Below are 20,896 nucleotides of genomic sequence, written 5' to 3' on the forward strand. Positions count from 1 at the left end.
CTAGAATGGGCTGTAGCAATGCAGACCAATCATGGGATATTTGATCTAAGTAGTTCCTGGGCCTCATTGGTGCTCTCTGTATCCCCTCCAACCCCCTCTCTCCATCTCTTTCCAGATACTGTGGACATCCCTGGCCGGGTTGCTCAGTTCATTACAGGTGCCAATGTATCTCACCAGCTACCCATTTCAGAGGCCATGTTGACCTACAAACAGAAGAGGTAGGACAGCTTGCAGTCTCCCTTCCTTTCATCTCTCCTTCCTTTCATTCCATTACAGGCCTTGTTCAGTAACAGGATTATTCATTTGAACCCACATACAGTAATGTGGAGCCCATCCCTTGTGGTGCATGGCTGCATCCCCATATTTCTTGGTGTGTGGGAGGGTGGTATGCTGGGCTGGGCATTGAGGCCTGATAAGAGGAGGAAGACTGTGGTTTGTTTTCTGCCATGTCGAGACAGGACACACACAAAGCATACTATAGTGAATGCTCAAAAATAGGCCTTATATGTTTACAACCAGAATCATCTCTGTGATGCTGCCAAACCAGGAAAAAAACTGTAGGTGCCTATATGTTTAACAGCTCTTATCTACTTGATGTCGTTGGTCTACCCATTAATGACCTGATATCTCTCTGCCTCCCCTGGAACCCACCCCCCCTCAAATCATCCTTCTGGGAGCACCAGGTGGTTGTTGCTTCTACTTTACATGATCTCTTTTCTATGTGTTTCCAGGGAACATGTCCAGGTTTTGCTGTGTTTTCCTCATACAGCTCTTAAAGCAGGGGTCCCCAACTACCAGGCCACGGACTGGTACCGGTCCGTGGAACATTTCCTACCGGGCCGCCGGTTTGCTGGGCGCCGCCATCTTGTTTGACGAGAAAGTGCTTCCGGGTGAGCTTTTCCGGTTGGAAAGCAGCGTTTGGGTCCTGAAGGAATCCTAGTGCCTTAGTTTCAATGAAGGGGGGGGCTTCGAACAAAGCTAAGGCGCGAGGATTCTTTCAGCACCCAAGGCAAAGCCAGCCAAGCGACCGTCCTGAAGCCGTCCCGAAGCGAAGCCCACCAACAAAGGTACAAAGGAGGAGTTGAAGGTGGTGGGGAGAAGCGGGGAACGGCTGGCTGGCCAGTCGCTCGGCTTGCCTTGCCTTGTCATGCGTGCTGATGCCGGTACCGGGCCATGGATCATTGTGATGCCGGTACCGGGCCACGGCACAAAAAAGGTTGGGGGCCACTGCTTTAAAGGACAGGGCAACCAGGAGAAAGCAGAATAGATAGGCATTTTTTTCTGCTTTTGCCCAGGATAAAGTCTGGTCTGAACAGTCATTTTGGGATTGCAAGTGCTGTTTGCGTCGTTCCTCCTGCCACCGTTCAAGTGCCTGGGGTACATCAGGCCCCACCGTCCTCTGCTTTTCACTGCAGCCAAGGGGGGACTGGCAGACAGTATATACAGCTGGTTTGCTACACTCAATGGGGGAGCTTCTGGGGAAGTCAGGAAAGGACTCTGCTCTTTGCTGGGACATTCCTGGACCGAGGGAAACTCTGCCCTCCCCAAGCAGACTGTCCTTGAATTGGAGGCATGGCGATGTTTTCATTTCTATAAGCCATTTTTAAGCAGTGTTTAAAAAGAAAGTTGTGTGTCTCAAAGGAATGCCCGGCCTTCGAAATCATCTTTATTTCCAAGGATGCATTCAACTTCCACATAGGTCCCACAGATGTTTTCACAGACTAGCAGTTACAGACCTTTGTTTTAGATCTGCCCCGCAAAAAGGCCGATGGCATCCTGGGAGGCCAGAAAGGACAGCAGGGGGGCAACCTCACCAGTTTGCTTCCTGGTGAAGGGATGTTTTCCATCTTGGCAGATTCTCTGTGACAGGTTTTCCCTCAAATAACCCACCAGCCTCCAGATGCTGAGGATGCCTTGCTCTAAATCAGGGGTGTCCAACCTTGGCAACTTTAAGACTTGTGGACTTCAACTCCCAGAATTCCTCAGCCAGCTTGGCAACTTTAAGACTTGTGGACTTCAACTCCCAGAATTCCTCAGCCAGCTTGGCAACTTTAAGACTTGTGGACTTCAACTCCCAGAATTCCTCAGCCAGCTTTGCTGGCTGAGGAATTCTGGGAGTTGAAGTCCACAAGTCTTAAAGTTGCCAAGGTTGGACACCCCTGCTCTAAATTAACCTCTGCTGATTTGCTCCGAGGAGCAATTCTGTGCTAAAGCCCCACCGATGGAAGAAGAGCATGTGCCAGGAAATGAAACCTTCCTTGCGGCACTGAGAGAGGAAGGGGAGGGCGGCGAAGGGGGGTGGGGCAGGGCTGTAGGTCATAAAGAACCGACTTAGTTATCCGAACACAGGACGGTTGTGAGTACAAGAACTTCTTGTTGTTATATAATGCCAGCATTAAAAATGAGCCAGTTCTTGGCATTGCAGACTCTGCAATTATTGTAAAGAAGGGAGCCTGTGGGCTAAAAATGGTCCCTGAACCCCTTTTGGGGGGGACTCTTAGAGATCCTAAGGATGTGTCATTGAAATTTAGTTAAGAGCTGTCAGTTTATACGATATCATTTTTTTATTATGGAAAGCAACAAAAGAGGTGCTTTAAGCTTCTAGTATACTTGAATGCACCTATTTTACTTTATTTTTTTTTTTTAAAAAGGCTATTTAAATTCGCTCTGATGTCGTCACTCTATATCCCCGGTGGCCTTAACTGTCAAAGACAGGAGGGAAAAAGATAGTGCTGTGTAATTCAAGGAACTCACTACTCAGATAACTGAAGGCAAAGAAATCAAACTATGAGTAGGAGGACAAGGCCTACATATGTATTTAAATTTTCCCCCATTATTAAAGTATACTGGTATTCAAGTCAAAAATTAATGATGAAATGAAATGCTGACATTTTCTAATACTAAATTGAGCCTAAAGAGCTTTGAATAAATCGTTTTTATCTTTTCCCCGCCTAAACTTTCTAAAAAACAGAATAGAATCTTTCCAATACTCCAAAGTACATAGTAGGTGGAGAGAACCTGTCTTTGGCCTTAGTGAACCATTCATACATTTGTATTTCTTCTGGTATTTCTCTGACAACCATTCCTCAGAGAGAGCATGCATTCTGTTAACACATCTCACCTCATAAAGCGGAGCCATAGGGAGACATGGGGTGTGGCATTGGATGGACACTCGGTTAATGTGTGAGGACAGAACCCAGCCAACATCCCGGCTGAGCAGGGAATGCACTAGCATCTCCCTGGTGAATTGCTTGCAATGCCTGGAGTTCCAGGTCACTTCAGATACCTTGTTGTTGTCAGGGAAAACAATTAAAAATAATTTAAGAGCAGTGGCAATGATTTGCAGTTTTTTTTTCAATGTTTTTCAAAGTTTGTTTGGTATCTGAATGGAGAGGACATGAGCATTCATACCAAATGAAGATGTCTGGATCTGTGAGAGCATCAACACTACAATCACACAAAACGAACGGAGAAGGCCTGTAGCAGAAGTTGACGTGTCCCTCTTTGGCTGCGGTCTCTGCCAGGCAGGAGGTCCATTGTGGATGACAAAGAAGGCCTCTCTTAGGCAGGAAACCACATTTTTTAAAAAGCCATTCTTTTAATTCACTGGTGGCAATAGGTTTATTTGATGGAACAGTATGTTTTTAATCTTTAAAGTGATTGGCCTCTTCTCCACTACTGCTAGTTTGGTATCCTCACTCTTGTTCCTCAGCAAACTCTCTCCCCCATGTCTCTTTCTCTTTCTTTTATTCTCATTCTCTATTTCTCTTCCTCTCTGTCTTGTTTGAATTCTGCCAGATTTTACATTGTCTCTGTGTTCTGACTGTGGCTTATAACAACTTATCCCCCAAAAACTGGCTCCTGGGCCTCTGGTTTGTTGTCTGGGAAAGGGCAGGCAAATGGGCAAAATGTGGAGCCGGTGCTGGTACCAGTGTTTTGTAAGACAGCTCTCTCTTTCTCTGAGGCATGTTGTGAGCACCTGCAACATAAATACTCCAAAGTACAGTAAGTATGTTAAGTGGGAAATTGTTGAAAAGATTTGAAATCTTCCTGTTCCTCTTTGTGGAGTTTGAGCTAGCTTCTGCTGAAAGCTAACCAGGAATACCTTGGAAAGGTGGCCTTGGGAAGAAACGTCCTGCTCTCTAACCACTACTTCAAAGGCCACGAGGAGTCGCACTGGGCCTTTCTTCTCTCCCCTTCCTTCCCCACGTTGAGTACAATATGGTTCTGATGGCCCAGCCTTGCCAAGTGAGATAGGCACTGTGTTTGTCTCCCAGCGCCAGAGTCTAACTGCTTGTATTCAAGTAGTGCTGACGCCTGTCCCTCTTCTTGGTTTTTGGCATTCAAGGAAAAGAAGCCTCTATTTTGATTTTTATATCAGGTATTGGACTGTGGCTTGCTGCAGTATTGCCTTTCTCTTCTGTGTCCGTCCGTCTCATCTCTTTGTCTAGGAACAGAATGAGTGCTTCCCCTGCCTGTCTTGCCTGAGGCCAGGCTGCTGGCTGTCCCTGGTTGCATGTGAGAACTCCCGCCTGTGGAAGTCGCAGAGAAGGAAGCTGGCCTCTCTTCCTTCCTCTTGAGTCTCTTCTGCGTTCTCCCTTTGCCTTCCCACCTTTCCTGCGCACTGTGATCCTGTGCTCAGCATTGGGGTTGCGCGGGGGAGGAGGGGGGAGTTTGCTATGCTATGTGAGAGTGAGGGAACCATCCCGCTTCCTTCCACCTTCCCGAGGAAGAGACACCATTGCTTGCCTCTGCAATAGCTGCTTGTTGATTACATCAGGCTTTTGCTGGGGTTGCCTGGCCTAATCCTGGAGTCAGTCCATTTCTCCCAAAGCTGCCCTTTCTGCTTGTGTCCAACGGCACTGCAAGGGGTGGGGCCAGAGCTATTCGACAGTGGTTGGTAACTTGACCAGCAAAGGATGATGGGAGGCAAAGCTTTGGGTGAGCTCCACTTCACAGGTGGCCTTTGCAAGTGGAGGACTCTTCAGGGGCTTGCCATTTGTAATTGCCTCTGTTCCGTTTTTACAGCCCAGATGAGGATTCCTGCCAGAAATTTGTGCCATTTGTTGGGGTAAGTGCGTTGGAGTGCATCAGCCAGTAATTGCTAGAGCAGAGTTTTCCAACCTTGGGAACTTTAAAATGTGTGGACTTCAACTTCCAGAATTCCCCAGCCATTTCCTTTGCTTCTTGAGATGCCTGCAGAAGAAAATTGAATGTGTATGCCTTGCATGAATACACATGAACTCTGTTGCAAGTTGGGGTTTTTTTTTTTGTTGTGAAGCTGTAGGTGGGCCCATCCGGGAGGTTCTCAGGGTGTGGCCAAAAAGTCAAGATGGCAGACATGATGGTGCAATGAAATCTCCATCTGTGATGCACATAAAAAACAGGCAGCTTCTCTGACTTTTTGAACCCACACTGTGGACCCCACTCCCACCCCCCTGCACCCATCCCCCTCCCAGATCTACCTGTCAGGATGGTGGAATATATTGCCTGTTGCAATTTCTTGGTTTTGAGCAATTTTTTCCTCCCACACAGGTGGTGAAAGTGGGACTTGTGGAGCAATCCTTCAGCACTTCAGGTGAGAAGTGGGCACGGGGGTGTGTGATAAAAGTTGGGTCTTTGAGGCAACCACCTTGCCTCGTTTTCACTCCTGCTTTGTGTCCTGCAGACGAGGGAACACTTGGGGTAATTATGGGGCAGAGAGCTGAAGTCATGCTATGGCAACTTGCCTCAACTATAACTTCTTCTGGTTTTCCACATCACTGAGGCCTGGGCTTTTGAGAACAACAACAAAAACAAGAAACAAGAGAGGCAAAATGAATCCAGGCCTGGTCATTCTTCAGTAGATGATCATGGCAGTTCTCACAATTGACTGTATTGATATTTGGGAAGCTCCTCTTTAAATCCATTTGTCCTTTTCAATCTTTTCCTGATGCCATTAAGGCTTCAAATTGAGGAGAGCTAGGACCCTTCCCCCTTTTTCCTCACATTCTGTCAATCTCATTCTCACTCCTCAACCGCCATCCATTTGGCTGGGAAGTCTGGAGGGGAGTCATTATGGCTGCATCTGTTGTCTCGTTTGGTTTTTGGATCTGCTGAAAACTGCAGTCATGTTCAGGGGAATGTGATTACATCTCTCCTTCATTACCAAACCCATCATATAACATTGAGGAGAAACAAGGAGGTGGGGGGAGAAAAACGTAGCGAATAGGCCGATGTCCCTCTACCTTATTTTTGGCGTTCAAGCAAACATCTGAACATCAAATGGTTCTGAATGCCCTCCAAGAGAAGCATTCACCCATACCCAGTTACGGCATGCAGAAACAGCTCCATGTTTTAATTATTGTACTTTTGTTACTTTTATTATCCTATGGGTGCTTTTAATTGGTTTTTCAGATCATTTTTTACTGTTTTTGTTCTCTGAGGTCTTTTGGGACAAAGAAGGTGTTTTGCCAAGTTTCAGGGTAGTCCAGTTAATAGTTCTTTTGGGTCTTGAGACAAGAAGTATACAATGAATAAGGAGGATTTAAGCTTTATTATTGACTTAAGCAAACAAATTTAAAAGCATAACATAGAAAGCCTATATTGTACACCAAGCAAGATGATGCCAAAATCTCTTACAAGCTATCAAGAGATCCTTAATGACAGCAGATACCCCTCCAAGGTCTGGCCAATTTCCCCAGTACCCTGTGCTAGGCTCTGTGCAGAAGCTTCCCGCTTAAAGGCCGGGAAGGGGCTTGTGAGCCCAGCTGAGCCTCGACCAGGCAGTGACGAGGGTCTCATGGTCTGGGAAGGGCGCTTGCCTGGAGAGGCCGGTGGATGGAGCCCCGGCAGGCCGTTGGCCCCTCGTTCTCTGCCAAGAACTGCTTGACCCCAGTCATCGTAGGCCATGAGAAGGAAGCGTTGCCTGGTGCGAGCTCTGCTTTCCTCTGTTGCGGGCAAGAGGAGGGGGCTTCCCTTTTCCTCTGGACATCGGTCTTTCTCAGAACGCTTCTAGATGCTGCTTAACTGTTGTGGGTGCCTGCGATACAAAAATGCTATTTTAACCCCCCTCGAACGTGCCACTGTTGCAGGAAGCGTAGCCTTTAATAAAGGACTGTAAGCAGCCAAAAAAAAAAAAAAAAAAAGGCCAGTATGAGGTTTTCATTAAAATCTGGCGCCATGACTTCTAAGGCTCTGCTTCTAAGGTCAAGAGACTTGAAGATCTGACTTTGACAGGGTGGCACATGACTCTGGGATGAGCACTGGCATTCTGGAACTTTCAGAGATAAGGAAAGCTTTGCAGCTATGTAAAGACTCCTTTATTCCGCAAGAGTGTAAAGCAAATAGGTTAGCTCAAAATCAGCTCTAAACTTTTAAACTTTTCTTAATATGAAGGAGAAATCAAATTAGGTCACTCAGCTCCTCAAAATACAGTGGTATTCCGCATTGCCACTACAGAGAGATACAGTGCTTCTTCTTGTTGTTTTGTCTTGTGACTTGAGAAGCGGTGTCGTACCGTTAGAGGAAAAAGTGTTGTTTTGACATTTGTCTTTGAGAAGACTCAAAAGGGCAAGTATGCATTGTTACTGAGTAAAATTAAATGTCTCTCCCTGCATTCTCCCTCCCTTCTCTCTGATAAAGGAATAGGAATCAAATAATAACACTTGGTAGTTATTGTGGCTCTAGGGCAGAGGTGCAGCCAATTTATTTGTGCACCACATTTTTTACCAAGACATTGTGCTGAAAATACTTGTTCAAACATAAATATTACTATATCAAATGTGTCCAATTACATGAATTCAATTACAGTTCACTTGGAAAATACCAAGTTTAATTAAGCATAAAATAAATCATGTACATTAATCATGTCTAGTAATAATAGCACATTCAGTAGTTTGTATCTATAAAGACCAAACAGAAAAAAGACTGGAAAACGAAGCATAGAAAGTGGGAGAACGTGGGGTTTTTTTTTCAGCCAGGAAGAAATTCATTGGAATCCTATGTCCTGAAACCACAGAAGAGGCTCATCTTGGATTTCCCCTTCAAGCTAGCTAGCGAGCAGGGCATCAGGAATCTCCAGATGCAATGCTCTTTTGGTTGCAGGTGTGGGGAAAAGCAAACACATGCCAACACCATGGCATGGTTTCTTTTGCTGAATGTTTCCACATTGTCTGGGAACATAGCACATAACTGTGTCCTTCCATAGCAGCTACCTTGGTAACTTTTATAGGGTAAGGCATATGGAAGCAGCCCAGCTCTGACAGCAGATAGAAATCTCCTTTGCTCCTCACTCCTCCCCAAGTGCTCTGGGCAAACAAGAGATATACCGTAATCAGGTGCTTTCTCACAATTTTTCCTAGTTGATTCTGATGATGCTACCATTTGCTCCACCTCACTGCTGAGCTCATCATCTCCCTCTGGTGGAGGGATCCCTTATACCAAGGAAGCTATAGGAACCCCTCCGCCCTCTCCCTCTGTCAGCAGTGGGCTCTCAGGAACTGGGTAAGCACTTTTCAGTTTACTTGTGGGTGTTTTGTGATACTATTAACTGGGTAGAGTTCTTTCGTTTAGCAATTTTAGGTTGGCATAATTTCTTCGGTTAGCACGCTGCACCAGGACTTACGTAGCGTTACAGGGTTGCCACTCTAAAACTGGAATCAGAATTTCTGATTTTGGACCAGAAACCCACTTTTGGTGAGGGCATAAAGCCTTTACAATGCTTAAAGCACCATTTCACTCCTTAATCTTTCTTGGAGCCCTCGGGGAAAAACGGAGAGAGGAGAAGAGTAGAGTCAACTGCATCATTCTTAAGGAGGCTCAAGAGATTACAAAAGGATACGGTGTTTTGCTAATTCAGTTCTTCCTAGAAGATTGAATGATTTTAAGACAGAAACAGATGAGCAAAAGAATGTACTCATCCAGTGAGTATATTTATTGTAGAAATGCTGGAGGTATTGCCAGAATTCTTTGTTTGGGGACCATAACAGTATTGGCACAGAAATGTGGCTCCATGAGAAAAGAAAATCTAACAAGAAAATTCAACTGTTGAATGGCTGGAGACCACTAAAGGAATGAGACAATATCAAAGACTGATTACAGTGACCCTGGGCTGTAAAACAACAACTTGGAAAATGAAAGGGGGAAAGTCATTCTATTTATAAAGGTACATGAATTGCAGCATTTTTACTCAGAGGAAAAACACTGCCGAGTGAAAGTCAAAAGCAAATATTAACAGCGCATGAGAGATCAGAACGCTTCAGAATTAAACTAAATAACAGCATGTTGATCTCTTCTTCTCTTCTAGGCTGGAATGGTACAATGCCATCTTGTCCTGCGGAGGAGTATACAACTTAATTCCGATGGTTTTTCTTTTTCCCTTCTTTCAGCAATTTGAGCCCTGGTGTGGAGGTGATGGGTCTGCAGGTGGACTACTGGACAGCACAGGGGCCAGAGAAGAGAAAAGAGGCTGAAAAGCGGGAAATAGGCATCAAGAACACCCTGAAAAGCAACTTCCGCTCCCTGCAGGTCAGCCGCATCCCTAGTCCAGGAGAGCTCGCCCCACCTAACACCATGGCAATGACTGTGGTCACCAAGGAGAAAAACAAAAAAGGTAGTCAAATCATTTTTTTCCCTCAGGTTGTCTCACCTTGTTTGCCTTTAGTCACCCTGAATGCCCTACGGGTATAAATTAACATAATTCATAAAAAAAATGCTTGTGGCTTGACATAGACTCTGGAATTAGCTACTTCGCCCATTAATGGCTTAGTAGAATTTGGACTTAGCTCTGTTTGAGCCATGATCTTTTCTTGGCAGTGATGTTCCTAAGCAAGAAACCCAAGGAGAAGGATTTGGAACCCAAAAGCCAAGTGATCGAAGGGATCACTCGCCTGATCTGCACAGCCAAGCATCAAAACACCATGTTGCGTGGTAAGTGGGTCGGCTCAAAAACTTTTCCAGTTTGGGACCTATCTGGGCAGAGTTCCCCTTCTACTTGACAAGGTCAGAGAACAGGTCTCCACGTGGGTCCGTCAAGTCTGTACACTTGCTTTCCCCAATCTAGTGACCTCCAGATGGGTTCCGGTCTCCATATATCTGAAGACTTTCAGCTTGAGGAAGATACTTCACAAAAAAGCTAGGGTTCAATTCCTTCACCAGCACCAGCACGCAGTTTGTTTATCTAATATGGCTCTTTTCTCCCTTCACACATGCTCTAGAGCTTGACCTAGATATTTATCCTGCCTTTACCGCTCCTAGAATGATAATGTTCTGTCATCTTTCTTACAGTTTGTATTGATGGTGTGGAGTGGAATGATGTGAAGTTTTTCCAGCTGGCTGCACAGTGGCCAACGCACGTCAAACATTTTCCAATTGGCATCTTTGGCTACTCAAAGAGTGTGTGATACGAAACAAGCCGTATGGAAGAGCCTGGGCTCTGCCAGATGGACCAGGAGGAGGAGCATCCGCTTCCTTTGCTTCTGAAGACTGATTGCCCATATACAGCCGACTCTGGCAAGAGCTCTACTTGCTCCATTTGTTCTGTGCAGGGAGCATCCCAATTTGCTTTATGTCTCACCCATGAGTTTTTTAGTTTAATGTGAACTTGGGTTGTAGGAAAGGGAAGGAAGACAGATGCACACACAAAAACACAAGAGAGAAATGGCTTTTCCACACAGACTCTTGGGACTAGAATATCAGGCCTGTCTTCTCTGTTCATGTGACATCAGGAAGGAAAGAGGCTGAGCAGGGTTGAATAGCTTCCCAAGTTGCTTGTGGAAGGTGGGACAGAGTTCCTTTCCATGCCTTGTCTAGCTGGCTTGGGCAAGAAATGGGAAGGCAGGTCTTCTTTTAACTTGCTGCTACCTTGTAAATCTCTAATGGGGAAAAATGTGTGTTAACATCCTTTTCCTAGAATTGCTTAGCCAGGCTTGCCCAGAAACATTCTGGACCAGTTGACCTCTACCCATAAGTGCCAATTGGCAGTCCTCTATCTCAGAATTCACTGAGGGCTATGGCATCTTGGCATCTTGCAGTTTCTTTTTAACATGAAGCCCTGTCTCTCCTCTTATTTGGAGTGGAGCTGGCATTGTTCTCACACAATTAGAATGTGTAGAGCAGAGTATCTAACACAAAGAGTAAGGAATTGATAACTGAGACAAGCACGATTTCTGGATCTGCTCCAGAGGCTGCTTAACAGGAGGTGGTCTGCGAGCCGTTTTGTGTCGTTCTTACCTTCTTAAGCAGCTAGAGGAACCGTTTCCTCCATTCATCAGCTGTGAGCACAACAGAAAGAAGATGGCACATAACTGGACTTCAGCCAGGAGAAAATGGTCCAGGCTGTGCCATGAACCAATAGACAAGAGTACTCTTTTTCCAGCCACGTAAAGGAAAGAATCGTAGACTAGATTCTGAATGAACACCCTGTCAATAAAATAGAGGGGGAAAACTTTGCTAAGCAGTATTGGGGCGGGGAAGATGGAAGTGGGCAGGGAGCTGTAAGCTCTTCTTCAGAGTAAGAAAAGGTATCTGGAGGGACGGGGTTAGGCCATTTTCTCCCCAGAAGTATTTTAGCTCTGCGTAAATGTTGCATATTTGTTTCCTTTGCCTGTACCACACTGCTGTGCCCTGCTGTATAGGTAAGGCGAAGTACTAATATCTAAAGCGAGGTGGAAGTGGTGGGGCCAGCTGGGCCCCTCCCACCTCTATTCAGATGAAGAAAAAGGTGCTCTTGGGTGATGGAACCGGCTTATGAATCAATACACTCCATTTATAGCCAGTAAGAGTGCTTCCTTCCCCCTTTCCCCAGATCAGCACTTTGCCCGGACAGGTCTCAGGGTAGCTGCTACATCCACAAGTTGTATCCAGTTCCACCTTTGCTGTGGTGTTGTAATAGATCTGTGGCACTGGCAGACTGATGAAGCTGGCAAGTATGAAATCCACTGGCAAGGTCAGGTGCAATGATGTGCAGTAACAGACCTTTAAAATTGCTGAAATTGATCAGGAGAAATCGAACAAGTGAGTTTGCGAAAGTAAGAGTGTCAGAAGGCAGCTACTAGTGCCTCTTTTCCTTCCCTTGTTGGATTCACTAATGTCCCCATCCATTCTCTTATCCCTGAATCATGCAGGCTCCAAAGGCCAGGACGTCTTACCTTCCTGGAGCTTGTGTCACTAGAACTGCCAAACCAACGTCCCCTGCCTTGAAAGTGTGTCCTACCGAACTTAAGAGACCTAAACTGTGGTATTGCGCCTGCCTGGCGAATGCAGCTGCTCATGGTTAGGAGAGCAGGGATGGTGGGTAAATCCCATTTTTTACAAGATTCTATTTTTGTTAATGTAAGGTTGCTTTCTGGATTAATTTTAATAAATTAATGCTGGTACCATTGTGACCGAGAGCATCAACTTGATTTTATTCTGTTTGGAATTGCATCTTGTTCTTCGTGATTTAGACGCACAAGGCATCAGTCAAAGGATTTCGCTAGTTAAGAGGTCCTTACTTGTGGAATTGCTTGGATACTTGAGGCTTCCCCCTCCCACTAAAATACAGTCTGAAACACACAGAGAATTTAAGACAGGCGTGAAAGTGGTGGTGGGGAATGTCAACCAGAAGAACACAGCACAATTCAACGGGCAGCTTTAGGTCTTTTGTGTGCAGTTAAACAACTCTATGCCCACCTACTGTGCCTATCTAGGCATCCCTATTCATTGGGAATACAGTAAAAATATATAGCCTGTTATCCTAGCAGCTCCTGACAGAAGTGAATGACCATATTTACCCCATTATATTTCCTTGTCTGCTTGTTTATGAACCAGGATGAGGGTATTTAGTCTTGAACTATATGTCAGGACATGACAGGATCATGATCAGAATTGGCAGAATCAGGACAATAATTACAATTAATGGGGCTGCTTTCCATGTTTTAATATTTTCTACCTTTAAAATTACAGTTCAACAGCAATTTCTGAATGGAGTTAAGAGCTAAAGCAAAGCCTTTTTATGAAGCTCAGTGGACTCAGACCTACATACCGTTGTAGATCTATAAAATCAAGCATCATTGGGAGTCAGGCAGCATATAACTTTCATGAATAATAATTAAGTTTTACATAGTACTGAAAAGTGTAATGAAATCATTGCAACAATGGTGGAAATTATGTCTATGGAGATACACAAGCCTCCTTTCATAATTGACTCATCAAACTGATGGGGTAGCAGTCTGTCTCTCTGGGCAGAGTAGAGAGAAAGAGAAGAAAGGGGGATGGAGCAGGATGTTCCAATCTTTGGATTATACTTTGCCTGCGCAGGTTGCGGTTCTAATGCCAAAGAAATGCGGTCCTCCTTGGAGAAAAATGCAGCCTATTCCTGCTATCACTATCATTACTGATGTAAAAAAATACTGTATAAGGTAATAAAACACATATCTGGTATTTGAATTTTACCCCTTGCACAGCATACAATTTGTATGGCAAGGGAGGTAGAAACTGTTTTGAAGGCAAGCCTACAGTATTTTCTTTTTAAAATCAAATCCTGTAGGATTTTGCACTACAAATGAAGGCAAATATACATGTCCCAAGATAACATTGCAGGAGCCAATCTGGGTTGGTCACCAAGGCCAAAGATTTAGTCTTTTACATTAAATCATCATACTCTCCAATCCCTTGTAGTCCCTTTTGGCTTCCTCTTAGCCCAATCTATCCTGTGGTGGAGCTTCATATTGCTAAAAACCATTTGCAAAGGAAGGAAAAGTGTGTCAAGAAAAGTACAACTGAGTGGGAAGATACGAAATGAAAAAGGTCTGTGGGCCGCACAAGAATTAATCATATAGGCACAGCTGAAAGTTGCTTTTTATAAATGTTAAATACTTACAGTACTTCCACCATCTAAAGAATTGCCTTTCCAGTTTGTGATTGTAGAAAATGGGAATATGTGCAAAAGGTTCCCTGGAGCATACAAAGTAAAGTAGATCGTATTTGTGGTTTTTAATTTATTGAAGGTGGAAGTGGGCTTACTAGTTTATGCTAAATCATGCATAATTCTGGCTGTAACTCAAAATGCCACATTCTGTATATTGCCAAATTTGTCTTTATTTGGAATATGGCAATTGATGCATTTCCAAGACTTTGGATAACACATAGAAAAGAATTGAAGTGGAAGGCAGCTGCACTAGATAATTAAGTAGCTCAGCACATAAACCATGGAAATGTTATCATAAATATTGCTGAGCAGGAATTTCCATTTCTCATGTTTACATCTCAAGCAATCTACCGCTGTAAGGGGAAAAAATAGAGTCCCCAAGCAATTAGTTGTCATAGTGAAATAAGCAACTATTTGCTCATAATGCGCAAAATGCAAGTAGGTAAACCATCTGAAATCATATGCCACAAATAAAATATTTTTTAAAAAATATTTTTCTTAATTTCAAGGTTAAGGAAATGGAACAGGTATCTCATTTTTATTTTGATCTAAAACTTCCTTTCATCCAAGTTTTATCAACTATTATTGTCCAGGGATGCAAGGGTCTAAATAAGAAACCCAGGTGATAATAGAAATCCTTCTTTACTAAGGACTGAAGAGTGTTTTTTCTAGTTAAATAAACAGGGATTACAAAAACACACTCCTTGTTGTAAAGTTGACAAGGACTGCAAATAAATAGAAAAAGTTCATTGCTTTAAGGCAAGAGTCATGCATCAAAGACTCTAAAGATACCATCCATCCATCATATAACAAGGAAGTTACAACTACATCCTTTGACAACCCAACAGTCTAGAACAGGGGTGTTGAACTGGATTTCTTTGAGGGCGGAAGTGGAATGTAGTTCTCTTCCGCAGGCTGGCCAGGCATGGGGGGGAGATGGGACGGATTCCCTGCCATCCAAAACAGCACCCTGCTGGTGAAAATGGGGTGGGCATGTGCACACACACACACACACACACACACACACCCCGTGGCCTGTTCTCCTTCCTGTAGCACTTTGCTGGCCAAAATGGGGCAGCCGTCTAGGCCAAAAATAGGCTGTGTGTGGCCCCCTGTGCCCCGTTTTGGTTCCCAGAGGCACTGTGGGCCGGTCCTTTGCTATTTCCAGGCCGGCCCCGTGGGCCAGATTTAAGAACCACCCCCACCCCCCCGGGGCCTTGAGTTTGACACCCCTGGTCTAGAAATAGGCAGATACATGTCGGCGGCGGTGGCGGGGAGAGAATGTTTTGAACTGTCTGGCCTTTAGAATTGAGCCACCTTGCTCAGGCTGTAGAAAAAAAATGTGTTGAATTATTCTTGAGGTCATGTCCCCCCAACTGCAGCCTGGCAGTGGAAGAACAGAGCCAGTCCTTTTCAAGGAAGGAAAAAAAAATGTATTACTGGAAAACTGTTCTGTGCAACATTTGGTTCTGTTCTTCTCCTTAGCTTTTAATGTTAGAGCATTCAGTGCTACATGTAGAAAACCAGTAGGAAGGACAAACACAAGAAACTTCCTACAGCCATACTAACCAGAAATCAGTGCTTTTATAAACACCTTCTAGGCTTACCTCCCTAGTTTGTCTCTCTCTCTCTCACACACACACATAGCAGGAGCCACTTTTACCTAAATGTAGAAAATGTCTGTTTCTTCTCCATACAAGTCATGCTGGGCACTTTTTTGATTTTCATAGTCTGAAATACTACTTGAGACTGGTTCTCTGGCACTGCTGGGGTTGGAATATCCACACAAACACACTGTAATAGTTGTGGAAAATTTTCCTGGCGCTGGACAAAACCCTGATTTAGCAAATACAAGATACAAGAGAGGACATCCGCACTGCTGCAGATGTTTCCCAAGAAGCCGGAAGGTGAACCATGCCTCTGTTTGTGGTAGGAATCGATTACCTGGAAGAGGAAAAAAGAATGAATGGAATTACAAGTAATCCTTGGGTTATGACCACTCATTTCACAACATTCAAAGTTACGATGGCTCTGAACCAACTAATCACAAACTGCAGCCATTGCAATGTTCCCAGGGTCAAGTGATAGTGAATTAAGTGCTTGACAATCGGCTCCCAATTACAATTGCAGCATCCTGCGGTCATGTGATGTGCCGTTTCCAACTCCCTGCTGCAAAGTCGAGGGGAAAGCTGGCAGGAGGTTGCAAGTTGTTCTTGCCACTTTTTGGCCTGCCCACCAGCATTCCATAGTATACACCTACCTGTGGCACCCTCCCAGCCTCCTATAGCACCTGCCTGGACTCTTCAGCACCTACCTGCAGCACCTGCCCACAGTCCTTAGTCCCCTGCTGGCCCCTAGTCCTCACCCTGGCCTGCTTGCCTAGGATTCCCGCCTCTTCCCATGTTACATGAAGTCCTCAGTTAATACCTTGCATGGGCCTGGAAGTCAGAATTGCTGGCATTGCCATCACTAAGCAATGTCATGTACACTGCACTTTATAACCATATCATTAGCATTAGCAATTCCAGTCTCAGTTGCCTATTATAGTGTTTCTTTGGATTACCGGCTGGGCTGATTAAAAGGGTCAAATCCTTGTAATCTATACCTTGAATACCAGGCTGTCGATATGTATCTCTTGCTCCTCGTTCAGGATCTGGTTGAGGAGGCGGCAGATGAAGTTCCTTTTTTCCTCCAAAGCGTGGCATATTTTTTCTTCCACATTCAGGTACATCGATTTGGGCAAGAGGCACAGGCGCTGACCAGACACATGTCCTAGTACCTCCTCATTCAGTCTTAAAATACCTAGCAAAAAAGACTCAGCCTCAGAGGAGCAGAAATGTGGGTCTTTCTAAATTCAGGGGCCTCTGTCCCACCTAGTCAGAAAGCTCTCTTGTTTCATAACTGAAGCTTGTAAACCAAGTGCTCCACGGGAGCAGCCCAAAGTCAAGATTTCCACCCAACCTATTTTGAGTTAATTTTCCAAAAGGACAAAATCCTCACTCTCTTTCAGAATATTCCTCCCCACTTACTCTGTCCCTGGGAGAGGATCCCATTCTCCTTTATCAGGGGTTTCAGTGCATGACCTAGGAGGACACGGGGGAGACCTGTGACTTCTAATAGTGTCTCCACAGAAACTTCCTGAAACCAATAGAAGAAAAAATAGCTGAGTATGCAGAAAGAGGGGAATAACACTTTTAAACTTCAAACTGCAGATCACGCCAAGATTGTTAAGATTGTAGGACACTTCAGGATTCTCAATTGTCTGAGAATAGACAAACTCTCATTAAAATTGGTTTTGTGAATCTAAACATGTTCAATTAATTTGGAGAGCAGCTTTAAAATAAGCCTGAATCAAGCAAACCACCTGGCCGAATACAAGTTACTTCTCCTCATTAGGGATTGAAGTCCTTCGCTTATAAAAAAGAAAACTACATTTATCTGCATAATACAGAAATTGCCTCAAATTGGAGTATATCCCAAGTCAATTTACAACTGCCTCCTTTTGGGTGTGTATCACCTGGTGACTGTTGTGTGTATCACCTAGTGACTAGTCCCTGAAGTTTTCTTGGCAACATTTAGTTTGCCATCACCTTCTTCCTACAGCTGAGACGGGTTGACTGGCCCAAGGTCACCCAGGTGGTTTCACACCTAAGGTGGCACTTAGCTTATGTATTTGCAATTTATTTCTATACTCACGTTGTGGTGCACAAATTTCTACTTGGTTTGGGAAAAGCTGCATAAAACATTTTTCTCACACACATGCAAAGTGAGAAATTAGAGGAAACACTGGCCAAGACCTGAGCACTGTTGAAACACAGAAGAATGTACATTTGCAGGGTGGACACTTGCAGGATGCAGCCTTGGTACTCCAGCTCTGCATGGCCCAACCAAGTCCACTGTAAGCGTGGTGACTTTGTATGCTCCAACCCAAAACAGCTCTGCCCTGCAAGAGATGAAGGGATTGGTGACCAAGATACACCAGCACAATTGCCAATATCGATCCCCTGCATACTGAAATGGCTCATCAAGAATAGAAGCCTAACCATTATAATGTCTATGGAGATTCTCAGTCATCCAGGTCTCAAAGGTGCTTTTTCAAGAGATAACTGGACTTTCTGGTTTTTCTTTGAAGATGTTTCGCTTCTCATCCAAGAATCTTCTTCAGCTTTGGAAGAACTGAAGAAGCTTCTTGGATGTTCTTGAAGAAGAACTGAAGAGAGCTGAAGAAGCTTCTTGGATGACAAGCGAAATGTCTTCAAAGAAAGATCAGAAAGTCTAGTTGCCTCTTGAAAAAGCATCTTTGGGACAACCATTGTAATCTTTTACCTCAATCTTATATGTAAATAATTTCACAATGGCTGGGCAATTTCACCCACATGTACAGTTTTCAGGTAATCAAAGAGCTAATTCAGGAGTTCTCAACCTTTTGACTCAATTGCAACATTCAGAATGTTGAGTCCATGTTATAAATACTTTCACAACATGGAAAGTAAAGCACTAAACTACACCCATCCGCTATTTGATCTTCTAAGAATAGCCGGCTTCTACTACATGGCATATTATACTATATGACCCAGAGATATAATTTGAAATAAAGATCCACCTAATGTACAAACTTCCCTTTTCTTTAATTAAGAACATTTTTTAAAAAAGAGATTAGGGCACAGAATTCAGCAGATGCAGTGTGCTGGCAGGCATACCAAGACCCTCCGTTATTATGCTGGGCCTTGGGGACTAGGCCATTCTCTGCTCTTCATATTTACTGGATATCAGGATTCTGGTCCTGGATCCAGACAGAAAATCTGATGTTAGCTTGGATCTCTAAAAATCTGCCCCAACTCTGTCTTTTCTCTATCATCTTTGGGTAAAGTGATATTGATTTTCTTGCCATCATCTAACCCAGAAAGAAATAGAAAGGACCCAACAAAATTTGGGCTGAGGACAGTGCCATACTCACTCTGGGTGTAGAAATCTGCAAACTTGCTCAGGTGCTGACTGAGAGACGAGGGGAAAGACCTGATAGGATCTTTCAAGTAGCACAGTGGAGGGATAGCCCAGCAGAAGGGAGACAAGAGCAATACCTTCACCTCTGCCTCTGCCTCTGGTGAGAACGACTTTTCCTGCATCACCTGGGAGCAAAACATATCTAGTATCAGATTTATGGCTTCTGAAGGACAGCAGAACATTCTAGTAATTTATAACTGGGAAAAAAGATGTGAGAGGGAAAAACACTTTGACTTTGGAGATTTTAGCCTTAGAAGAAGCATTCTATCCAGCTTACCTCTCCCTCTTCTTTCAAACTTCCTTGCTGATCAACTTCCAGAAAATGTTTGTCAAGCTGCTGGAGCTGAAAAAGGTGAAACTCCTGCTGCTGCTGCTCCAGTTCCCTCAAGTTCTTCAGCATCTGCTGAGGGTAACGGCTGGGGAAGCAGAGTCCAATTTGCTCTACCACAGCAGACTCCAGCCATGTATTGCCCAGAGATAGAAGACGTTCCCCTAGATAGTATCTGAGGAGACAAGCAAATCTGGGTGAAATTTTAAAAAATCCAGAACTCTCCCATCAGCCTACGCTCATTCCCATACCTCCACTGACACCCTGCTTCTGAGATATAGAACTATCTACATGTCTGTGGAGATTCTCAGTCATCCAGGTCATGGTTTTCCCAAAGGTGCTTTTTCAGGAGGCACCTGGACTTGCTTGTTTTTATTTTTTTGAAGACGTTTCACTTCTCATCCAAGAAGCACCTTCAGCTCTGACCGAGTGATGGGGAATGGAAGGATTTATACTCCTTGCAGACAGCTGGTCATTTGCATTCTTTTACAACATTGTTGAGGCCACTTAACCTCCAAGTGGCCTCAACAATTCTCTAAAAGAATGCAAATGACCAACTGTCTGCAAGGAGTATAAATCCTTCCATTCCCCACCACTCAGTCAGAGCTGAAGAAGCTTCCTGGATGAGAAGCAAACCGTCTTCAAAGAAAAAAAACAAGTAAGTCCAGTTTTCTCATGAAAAAGCACCTTTGGGATAGGCCTATCTAGTTCTGCAAGAACCAGACTGATCTGCCCATCTGGCCCCATTATCCTTCAGAACAAAATCTAGTACCACACTTGTATTTTTGAAGATGGTTTCATGCAGACTAAAGTGCTTAGCGACTACTGCCCAAGAACTTGCAGCATGAGATCAGTCTCCGTTGTTTGCAGATGCAGCAAACGGTTTACTTCCTTTCCTTTCCCTCACCGATAGAAATGTTCAAAAATGTTGGCCAATTCCAATTCTGCCAGGAAACTGATGGGCTCAAGGCTCTGTTGCAGATGCTGCACATTCTCTGTGTTAGTTGAATCTGTCCAGCTGTCTCGGATCCATTGGTCAATGTATTGGGCAAACTTCTCGCTCACCTGAAGTCATAGAAAAGGAGGTGCCAAATGTCGGTAGCTAAGTGATGTAGCCATTAAACAAGTCACACATGACTAGATCCAATTTTACAACAATGTTTATCACAGTCATTAAGCAAATCATATGGTCATTAAATGAATCATGCACTGGTTGTTAAACAATTCTGGCTTGTCCAGCTGGCTTTGCCGATCGGAAGCAGACTGGGAAGATAGACAATTGTGATCATTTGATTGCAAAACGTTGAAACTCATAAGTTGCCAAGTGTCCTAATTATGATCATGTGACCAGGGAGCTGGTGCGATGGTTGTAACTTCACGGATGGTTGTAAATGACTTTTTCCAAGGCAGACCTAACTTTGTACCATCATTAAATGAACGCTCATATGTCGAGAATTACCATATTTCCTTTTGTGTCACATTAAAAGTTACAATTTAATTATAACAAGAAAAGCATCGCCTATATCATTTTATTTGTAGGCATGAATTAGTTAAACCAAAATAGAAACAAAATTCAGGAAAAAGCATTTTGTCACACAATTCTTAAAAGTAGCATCTGACAGCTCATTTTACAGAACATATAACTCTGATATCTTGTATCAATGGAACTCAGAGCA

The 20,896-nt window shown here is 44.1% G+C and overlaps 2 protein-coding genes across 8 annotated transcripts in view; one reads left to right on the plus strand and one right to left on the minus strand.

Annotated features, from left to right (window-relative positions):
- The window catches only part of LOC113433351 (phosphofurin acidic cluster sorting protein 2-like), a 154,907-nt gene extending 142,542 nt beyond the window's left edge, over positions 1-12,365 (plus strand). For 2 of the 4 annotated variants that reach the window (XM_087931919.1, XM_087931906.1), the window contains 8 exons: positions 116-218; positions 4,349-4,381; positions 5,029-5,071; positions 5,536-5,578; positions 8,343-8,484; positions 9,369-9,592; positions 9,796-9,909; positions 10,267-12,365. In XM_087931919.1, the coding sequence (XP_087788045.1) occupies positions 116-218; positions 4,349-4,381; positions 5,029-5,071; positions 5,536-5,578; positions 8,343-8,484; positions 9,369-9,592; positions 9,796-9,909; positions 10,267-10,382 (818 nt within the window). In that variant the 3' untranslated portion in view covers positions 10,383-12,365. The remainder of the gene's footprint in view (positions 1-115; positions 219-4,348; positions 4,382-5,028; positions 5,072-5,535; positions 5,579-8,342; positions 8,485-9,368; positions 9,593-9,795; positions 9,910-10,266) is intronic. The other 2 variants (XM_026695898.2, XM_026695896.2) reach the window with 1 other exon arrangement.
- A 2,033-nt stretch (positions 12,366-14,398) lies between these two features.
- Positions 14,399-20,896, minus strand: part of LOC113433350 (cullin-9-like) — a 32,735-nt gene continuing 26,237 nt past the window's right edge. For 3 of the 4 annotated variants that reach the window (XM_026695895.2, XM_087931876.1, XM_087931884.1), the window contains 7 exons: positions 20,128-20,285; positions 19,170-19,395; positions 18,846-19,017; positions 17,686-17,831; positions 16,918-17,026; positions 16,494-16,690; positions 14,399-15,832 (listed from right to left, as the gene is read on the minus strand). In XM_026695895.2, the coding sequence (XP_026551680.1) occupies positions 15,548-15,832; positions 16,494-16,690; positions 16,918-17,026; positions 17,686-17,831; positions 18,846-19,017; positions 19,170-19,395; positions 20,128-20,285 (1,293 nt within the window). In that variant the 3' untranslated portion in view covers positions 14,399-15,547. The remainder of the gene's footprint in view (positions 15,833-16,493; positions 16,691-16,917; positions 17,027-17,685; positions 17,832-18,845; positions 19,018-19,169; positions 19,396-20,127; positions 20,286-20,896) is intronic. The other variant, XR_015743344.1, reaches the window with a different exon arrangement.

Source organism: Pseudonaja textilis, chromosome 1 (assembly GCF_049901715.1).
Source record: "Pseudonaja textilis isolate UNSWEBS1 chromosome 1, rPseTex1.2, whole genome shotgun sequence".
NCBI lineage: Eukaryota > Metazoa > Chordata > Lepidosauria > Squamata > Elapidae > Pseudonaja > Pseudonaja textilis.